The 9,380-nt window shown below is 35.1% G+C and overlaps 1 protein-coding gene across 3 annotated transcripts; it reads right to left on the bottom strand.

Moving 5' to 3' along the window:
- Positions 1 to 305: 305 nt before the first annotated feature.
- LOC111988994 (kinesin-like protein KIN-14C) lies at positions 306 to 8,406 on the bottom strand. Of its 3 annotated transcripts, XM_065762127.1 has the most exons (18): positions 8,095 to 8,406; positions 7,678 to 7,751; positions 6,462 to 6,633; positions 6,220 to 6,364; positions 5,497 to 5,606; positions 5,293 to 5,412; positions 4,892 to 5,095; positions 4,048 to 4,257; positions 3,883 to 3,957; positions 3,583 to 3,729; positions 3,369 to 3,507; positions 3,111 to 3,220; positions 2,181 to 2,342; positions 1,880 to 2,100; positions 1,356 to 1,437; positions 1,158 to 1,262; positions 958 to 1,062; positions 306 to 858 (listed from the first exon to the last, which is right to left on the bottom strand). In XM_065762127.1, the coding sequence occupies exons 1-18, from the start codon at positions 8,137 to 8,139 to the stop codon at positions 679 to 681; spliced, it is 2,406 nt and encodes an 801-aa protein (XP_065618199.1). In that variant the 5' UTR covers positions 8,140 to 8,406; the 3' UTR covers positions 306 to 678. The 3 variants fall into 3 exon arrangements, with proteins under 3 accessions (XP_065618199.1, XP_023876562.2, XP_023876567.2); XM_024020794.2 differs by lacking the exons at positions 7,678 to 7,751; positions 8,095 to 8,406 and adding an exon at positions 7,066 to 7,353 and having other exon boundaries at positions 3,111 to 3,223; positions 6,462 to 6,722; XM_024020799.2 differs by lacking the exons at positions 7,678 to 7,751; positions 8,095 to 8,406 and adding an exon at positions 7,066 to 7,351 and having other exon boundaries at positions 6,462 to 6,722.
- Positions 8,407 to 9,380: the final 974 nt, after the last annotated feature.

Genomic DNA, 9,380 nt, shown 5'->3' with positions numbered 1-9,380 from the left:
GATTTACGAGAACATAGCAATAATGCACTACTTAAGCAAGATACCATTCATATGACAATCTCATAAACATGACATCTCTAATGACAGTTTCAAAAACATTCCCACTTCACTATTTTTCATATGTTATAATGTGCTTAAGAACAATTCATCCATTTAGCCTTCTCTTGGGAATTCATAAAGAAATAAAATGTAATGAAATGAATTGAAATCATCATAAAGGAATGGAATGAAAAAGAATTAAGTAATCTTATTTGGATGTTTTAAAATAGAGATATGGATAGAAGGAATGCAAGGTTTAGTATGTGTGATGACAACAGAATGATCATTATGAATAAATCACATCTGTAACCTATATAAGATTGTTCAAATCCACTATGATGCTAATAACAATTCCTTTATACCCTTACTCGTCAAATGATGAACAATTTCAAATCATTTTGAAGGATCATCTCACAAGGTCGATAATTTCATCTGTCGCATCATTCAATCAAGACACTAAACTTAAACCTAAAGTACAAATTAGTAATTTCTAGAAACAGAACACTACAAACAATTGATACAACCAATCCACCCCCTTATACAAATTACAACCATTAATCATACAAATAACAATTACTCTGCGCAGATTATAGATGCGGCAAGGCTGACAACAAATGCATGAATACCAGGAACACAATTTCAGCCATAGCTCAATCGGTTATCAATAGGCTTCACTGTTGTCTGACGTCGGGGAATTCCAATTTCACAGGAATTGACTCTGGCAGCAAACCGTAGTGAGCAAAGTGACTCACCAACCGAAGAAGGATCAGGGGAGATATTTACAAACATCAAGGTTTTGGAATCTCCACCTAGGCATGGCTGTTTATGCATAGAATAAAAATGTACATTATTATAAAGCAACAGTCGAATATGAAGATTACAAGCAAATAATTAAAAAGTTCAAAGAAACAAATGTACCTGGAGAAGATAGGTCAGTTTTGAGTTCCTAAAAGGAACATGGTCCTCCTTCTTTGCCAATGCAAATATTACATCAGCCAGCGAAGATAAACTTTTGTTTATAGCCTGATTGCAAAAAATTAGCATATAATCATATTAAAAAGGTGAACATTAAAACAACAAAGGAAGGGGGTTATTAATGGAATTCATCAGATTGAAACCTGAGTTTCCTTCAAACGGTCTCCAGTTGACCCACTCTTGGATAGGCGCTCACTTCCAGCAAGATCTATGAGGTTTAATACCCCCTGTACTTGTTGCTCAGTGCTCTAGCAAAGCAGAAAGAGTAGTATGTCAATAGTAAAAAACACATATGAGTAATTTGAACACAAATATTAATACAGAATTACTAGTTAAAGTACCTCATTTACACCAGATATACGCAATGTAAAAACAAAATGGCTTCTCGAGGACTGCTCATTCATTTGCGTCCTACCCACAGACCTAAAACCCAAAGGCAACAACCATTCCATTAAATTCATTCATCCAATTAACAAGATTAGAGAAAAGCTCAATGAAAAGCATAAACCGTGTTCTATCATCACTAAAAGAAAATACGTTAGTTATGCACAATCCACAGAACTACAATGATAGTGTGCGTGCGTGTGTGTGAGTGTGAAATCTTGAAGACTGAAATTGACTAAGCCTTGTCATAGGCCTCACGAAACTTGGTAAATTACCTAAGCGTTTCCCTATGCCTCATGAAACTTGACTGTTTAACCCTTACAATACTTTAAAAAGCATTGGCATTTCTCATTTCAAATTTCTACAAAATACAGAAAAGCATTCCTAGAGCAGATACTATAATTCCACTTTAACACAACTCCAGTGGATGTGCAGAAAAACAAAACCTGCAGAACAATGTAGAAAGCTCCTAAGGTGTTACCTGCTGTGTGCAGCCTGCTGTAGAAGGGAGGATATCTCATTTATGCTACAAACATCGACTATAGTAAGGTCAGAAACATGTGTATTTCCATTCACATCATGCTTAATTGTATACTGTTTTCCAGGAGCCCCATTTTCTGTCCGTGACATGTCCAGACCACTTGATCGATTTGTAGACAATAAATCACGGATGGTCTCATTGTAAATCTCCAACATTGAAGCCTACACATGTTTATAAGGAATTGTTAGAGATTCACAAGCAAAAGTAAGCAGATTAATGACAGAAGTTCAAGATAGTTTACCTGCATTTTGTATTTCCAGCCCTGAGCTTGAAGGGACTGACTTGTCTGGAAGATTTGTTCCAGTGAACGTGGTATCAGCCCTTTCTGCGCAGAAGTTTCCGGTCTACCCATCATGGTATAAGTTTTGCCTGATCCCGTTTGCCCGTAAGCAAATATGCAAACCTACCAAAACATTACACCAACAATAGATTAATGAAAGTTCAGAATTAAATAGCCAATCAAACTTCTGAAACAGATGATACACAATCAAACAAAGCTTAAACTTTAGCCTAACATTACAAATGCATTTCCATGCATTTCACAGTAAAATAGTGTTGAATCTGATTAAAAGTTTCCAGTTTCCATTTTCTTTTTTTAAAAGCATTTCATCCATAATAAAGTCATTAATAGATAAACATAATGTCATGAAATTAACACCAACACCAAGACACCATGCCATAGTACAACTTCAGCTAGAGACAACCCAACAACAACTTAACCATACAATAAAATGAGTTCAACCAAAAAGGCAATACAAAAAACCAAATGAAATCCAACAATAGCTTTACACTTGTAGCCCCATATCAAAGACCAAAACAACTCAAACCCAATACAATTCAAAATTGAGGATAAACCCCTAATAAACAAGTTTGTAAGAAATCTTACATCCCTACTACAACCAACAAAAACTTATTAGTCGCATCATAGTGATAGTATCTTGAGGAGATACTCTAATCATGCATCAATTACAAAATATTCTTTCAACTTATTTGAAATTTTGACTTAGGTAGAGCAATTAACACCTGATCTTGAACTGGAAAGTTGCAATCAAGTGAAAACACCATTTATCAAAATGCAAGAACTAGAACCTTGATAGAACATATTCTAATGCATTACGCCCGATTTTTTTTTTTTTTTTTAAAAGAACAACTTGCAAGCACAACAAATTACCTTATAACCATCAAGGGCACTCTGTACCAACTGTGATATTTCAACAAAAACATCCTGCTGAGAAGCCTCATGAGAAAACACTTTGTCAAATGTGAAAGGATACTTCTGTCCTGCTGACATTAATTCGCATTAGATTAAAGAATAAGGCCTTTGTTTTTAACAAACAACAAACTTGTAATGTGTAACAAAGCGTATAAGTCAAAAGATTCTCCTATAGCCTTATGAAGTTCCACTAGGATTAAAGGCAAAGAAACATACCACTTTGTACCAAATCAATGCCCCGGCCAAGAGTTTCCGTTGATGTAGGGTAAGCAATTACTGTGGCTTCTGTTCCAACTCCATCTTCAGGCAACAAAGGACGCACTCGGCAAAATACACGAATGTTCCCTTTTAGTTCCTGCAATAAGAGGCACTTTAGTACAAGCCACATAATGCTAGACAAGGATTCAAGGAAAGAGGAAAACAGAATTACCAAAATTGTGTTGTGCAGCTTTTTTCTTAACTTCTCTCCTTCAATAAGTTGAAACTCTGCATCTGCCAGTCGCTCTTGTAGTTCACACACAGTTCTCTTTTGCTCTTCAAATTCTGTCCTTGTTTCTGAAGCAGATAAATCAGCCATCTAATAAAGAAAATAAGCATTATTGTGGGATTAGCTCAATCACATGTACAAGACATGTCATAATCTACAAGCATGCTAATAATGTCCAAAGCAGAACTTGTAAAAACAAAACATAAGCAACCCTTCCTACAACTTGTAAACTATCAGCATTACCTTTAGTTTCTCATTTGCAGCAGTGAGTTGATGCTGCAATGTCCGAATGTGCTCCCTTTGGGAAGAACATGTCTCCTATAAAAGGACCCAAAATCTTACAGTTAGTGAAGTCAAGATTATCATCAAATTATGAATTCGTTTGATAATAAATTAATGAGGACAAACCTCCAAGGCATTTGATTTTATCGTCAAATTATCCAATTCTGCGCAAGATTTCCCAGTAAATTCTTTATACTTCACTATTTCAGCAGTTAAAGCCTGCATTTGTGTCACTTGGCGATCACGGTCGTCCCTCACTTGTTGCAATTCCACTCGAAGGCATCTAAGTTCATTTGATAATGATTCTTTTTGCTTTATCACCTCATCCTGTGAAGCCTAAAAGAATGAACAAGACAAAACACCAATCAAGATACCTCCAAATGTTGCAGATTGTTACTGAAGATGAAAAGTGCTTCTAGTGCCATCTGCCAAGCAAATTGCCACTGAATTTATATATATATATATATATATGAAGTTAACAATTTTGTAACTTCTTAAATTCATTGTCTAATCAATTTACATTTAAGATCAAGAGCGTATAAATAAGTCACCTAATAGATTTTTTGTTTTAAGATCTGAATATATAGCTTCTATTCAATAAAGGTTGCCTTTATAGAAAAACAAGTTGCCTAAGACAAGAGCTGCACGAAGACAAGAGCTTCCAGACCAGAAAACCTTGAAATTAATTTCTTAAATTAGACCAGACAAGAACTTAATTGTTCATATCAAGCCATGTCAATAAGTGAGGTTCAAAAGGGAATCATAACAATAGTAATGATATGCCTTCCACATATTTAAAAATTTATCCAAAACAACAAAAAATTCAATATGCATAATAGAATCATAAATTTATTATTAAAAAAAACCAATACAAAGCAGTTTGTCAAACTTCATTTAATTTTACTAAATTAATTTTGGGAAAACATGTGGCAGACAAACACAACTGCTGTCATACTTGAATATTACTTACTTTGAATGAAGCTAATTGGTCTTGCAATGCCTTATTGTGACACCTTAAATTGCTGAGATTCTCCACAATAGTCAATTTCTCCATTTCAACTCGTTTGAGTGACTCACTAATTGTTTCATTATCCTTTTGAAGTTTGCCGTTATACTGTTGTAAACTCACATTGTATTCTTGTCCTCGCTTGTACATATCTTCAAATGAGGCTGCCTGCATATTCAACAAATTTTTGGGGAGAGAATATCATTACATTGGTCATCTGGCAATCCACAGAGTCCAACTAACTTAATGATACACAACTACTAAGACTAACATTAAAAATTCACAAAAATCTGTGGGAAGATAACTACCAATCTTCAGTTTATAGATGATAAATGCGAGACATCCAAATTATGAATTTATATTACCTTTTGTTCAGCAGCTAATTTCTCCTGCCTAGTTTTATCAAGCTGAGCTGAAAGAGAAGCTTGCAACTTCTCACTATCAACTCTTGCTTCTTTTTCTTTTCTATGACATTCGATCGCATCCTAGTCATCAAACCACAATAAAAATGAGATGTAGAAAGAAACAGGTATAGCCTGTACACAAAATGCAATGACCGAAAAACTTACCAACTTATCTGATTCTTCTTTTGCAACTCTATCTTCCAAAGAAGAGATGGTTTTCCGCAAGTCTAAGATAATCACATTTAACTCCTCCACCTTGTTTTTCATCTCCAGCTCTAAGAAAATAAAAACGAATCTACATTATAAAGTTTCCCAATTAACAAGAACTGCAATATTAGGAACTTCAACACAAGAGAAACCACATTCATTAAATGAAGGCATGGTGATATAAACAATATATTTCTTTCTTAATAAAATCCTTATCTTAAAAACAAACAAACAAACCAACAAACAAAAAAAGCCCACCCCAGCATCAATGTTTCCAATATCAATAAGTTCTACCTTCACCAGAATTTTTCTACATTGTGACCAATTCCTTTCATTAAGAACAATTATACATTGCCTGAATTGAATTATGTATTGCTAATTATTATCCCATGTATTACACTTTGTTTTGAGAAAAACACAAGCACAACGGTTGCACTTCACACTGGAGATGAGTTGTCAACTTCACAAGATCTAAACATGAGAACACCACTAGCATGAGTATACACTATTCATTAATTTGACCAAAATAAAATTATTCAATATAAAGCTTCATGAAACACATGAACCTTTTCAAGTGTGCAAGAGACATAAGGATAAATTCAAACAGACATGCACAAATACAGTAAATAAAAATTTACTAAGATGTTTGATTTATGTCAGTACAATGCAAAAGATGTGTACCAATATCTGTGCACTTCTTCTCAACAGCTTCAATTGAACTTTGAAGATTTGCCTTCTCAAGAACATGGTTTTGTTCAACTTGTTGGAACCATTTTAAGCAAAGTTTGAGCCTCTTAATATAGTCAATCGCGTTATCCAGCTTCACCTGCCAACCATATAAATAATAAACTCAGAATAACAAACCCACAAACCAATTTAGCTTAAACCCCAAGTTTCAAAATTCACGAGACAAAAATTATAACCTTAAGAGGATCAAGCTTCTTCCCCTTCAACTTCTCATTCAACAATGCCTCAACCTCCTCCTTTGTGAACTCCACAGTTCCACACTCTGACCCCTCACCACTTCCCACATCACTAGTAGCCGTAACATCTTGTCTACTGTTTACCTCGGAAAACGCTTGCCGCCCACGGCCCCTGCTTGCAGCCAACGGTGGCCCCACCATTCTTCCTGCTCCGATTCTCCGACGCTTGTCTAAAGGAACCTCCTCATTACCATCCTTTTTCTAAAGCACAAAAAGTACCAAACAAAGAACATGAATTTAAACGCAACACAAAAAGAAGAAACCATATTCAATCCATTTTAAACCTAATACACAAAATAAACTCACTTGCATCTCACTTTTTCCCATTCAATTACTTATATTTTCTCAGCATCCAAACAGTGGGTTAAGTGAAATTAGGGTTCTAGATCCTAAATTTTCCATTACATACACAAAATTGACAGAACCTCAGGTCCAGAAATCAGGTATCTCTTATTTTCTTCTATTTTCCCTCAATTTCTCAGCAACCAAACAACACTACTAGAAAATTTTAAAAAAAAAAAATTGAATGAAACCAAAGGCTTACAGTGAAGGGACTACGGGGAGGTCGGTTCTGGTTACGAGAAGCCATTTTTGAAGACGAAAATACGAATTTCACTAAGAATTAGAGCGCTATTCCGACGAGTTTTCGGTGTAGCATCTAAAAATCTGGGCCGCCGATCTGCGGAAATGGACGATAGTTGATGGATAAGAGAGAGAGGAAAGAGATCGAAGTGTTTGTGTTTTGGAGAAAAAAGAAAAAACTCTTTTGAGGATTTGGAAGGTTAATTTGGGAAGTTAGGGTTTGCTGAGGGAGAGAGAGAGACAGACAGACAGAGAGAGAGAGAGAGAGAGAGAGAGAGAATGAAATTTGAATTTGGATCTGGCGGTACATCTAAAACGCTCCTCGATAGAGACGTTGCCTTTTTATTGGGCCGAACCGGATCTTTACCGGCCCATATTCCCCACTTTAAGCCCAAATTCTTCTTATGGTAATTTAATTACTACAGTTTCTCCAAAAAAAAATTTACTATAGATTCTGGTTTTTTTTTTTTTTATAATAAACTCGCCACTTCCCACATCACTAGTAGCCGTAACATCTTGTCTACTGTTTACCTCGGAAAACGCTTGCCGCCCACGGCCCCTGCTTGCAGCCAACGGTGGCCCCACCGTTCTTCCTGCTCCGATTCTCCGACGCTTGTCTAAAGGAACCTCCTCATTACCATCCTTTTTCTAAAGCACAAAAAGTACCAAACAAAGAACATGAATTTAAACGCAACACAAAAAGAAGAAACCATATTCAATCCATTTTAAACCCAATACACAAAATAAACTCACTTGCATCTCACTTTTTCCCATTCAATTACTTATATTTTCTCAGCATCCAAACAGTGGGTTTAGTGAAATTAGGGTTCTAGATCCTAAATTTTCCATTACATACACAAAATTGACAGAACCTCAGGTCCAGAAATCAGGTATCTCTTATTTTCTTCTATTTTCCCTCAATTTCTCAGCAACCAAACAACACTACTAGAAAATTTTAAAAAAAAAAAATTGAATGAAACCAAAGGCTTACAGTGAAGGGACTACGGGGAGGTCGGTTCTGGTTACGAGAAGCCATTTTTGAAGACGAAAATACGAATTTCACTAAGAATCAGAGCGCTATTCCGACGAGTTTTCGGTGTAGCATCTAAAAATCTGGGCCGCCGATCTGCGGAAATGGACGATAGTTGATGGATAAGAGAGAGAGAGAGATCGAAGTGTTTGTGTTTTGGAGAAAAAAGAAAAAACTCTTTTGAGGATTTGGAAGGTTAATTTGGGAAGTTAGGGTTTGCAGAGAGAGAGAGAGACAGAGAGAGAGAGAGACAGAGAATGAAATTTGAATTTGGATCTGGCGGTACATCTAAAACGCTCCTCGATAGAGACGTTGCCTTTTTATTGGGCCGAACCGGATCTTTACCGGCCCATATTCCCCACTTTAAGCCCAAATTCTTCTTATGGTAATTTAATTACTACAGTTTCTCCAAAAAAAAATTTACTACAGATTCTGGATTTTTTTTTTTTTAATAAATGATTGAAGATTGTTCATTTGAAAATAATTTATCTAATTTTTTTTGGCTAAAAATACTGTAGATAAAATAATTTTTTTTAAAAATTAAATAAAATAAACAGATTTTTGTTGCTAAAAGTACTATAAAACTTTTTTTTTTAAAATAAATAAAAGCTAACTTATAATCTAATTCGAATCGCATTCACTAATTTATGTTACTTTTAAGTAGTACAAATTATTTTTCAACTTTTTAAATATAAGCTTTTGAAAAGTGACTACTTAAAACTAATGTGAGATTTGAAAAAGTTGTGAGATACATTATGTATGTCTTCCTCTCCTCTCTTTGCTCAAAACAACTTGACCCAAAATAAATATATAAATTTGAGGAATTTTGAGATCGAAGCAATGTAAATAATGGTACAGACACCATTACAATAGCCATACACATCCTAGACTGATTGAATGAAAGCAAAAAATGATAGAAGCAAGCAAAGCAGAGAGAATCACAATCAACAATGGAACAGTAGGAATTAAAAGTAAGCTAAGCTACATATTACCATTTACCTCACAGGAAGTTTTGGATGCCTGGAGAGCGGAGACTGTATAATGAAATATTTGATGGCCTCTCTTTGAAAAATGAGAGAGCAGAGGTGGGGGGAACCTTTTAAAAAATCAAATGGAGCGCTTTTCATTAATTGTTTTAAAACTGCCAATTACTTGGATTAATACTGATAAATTTAAAACCCAGTGAGGAAACATTTTGAATTCTGAATTAGTTTGGAATTTTGGAATTGTGTTGCTTATGAAAAGAT

The sequence above is a fragment of the Quercus suber genome, unplaced genomic scaffold, assembly GCF_002906115.3.
Source record: "Quercus suber isolate HL8 unplaced genomic scaffold, Cork oak 2.0 scaffold_443, whole genome shotgun sequence".
Lineage (NCBI taxonomy): Eukaryota > Viridiplantae > Streptophyta > Magnoliopsida > Fagales > Fagaceae > Quercus > Quercus suber.
The sequence above is the reverse complement of the archived record's forward strand: the minus strand, read 5'-3'. Positions and strand labels throughout refer to the sequence as shown.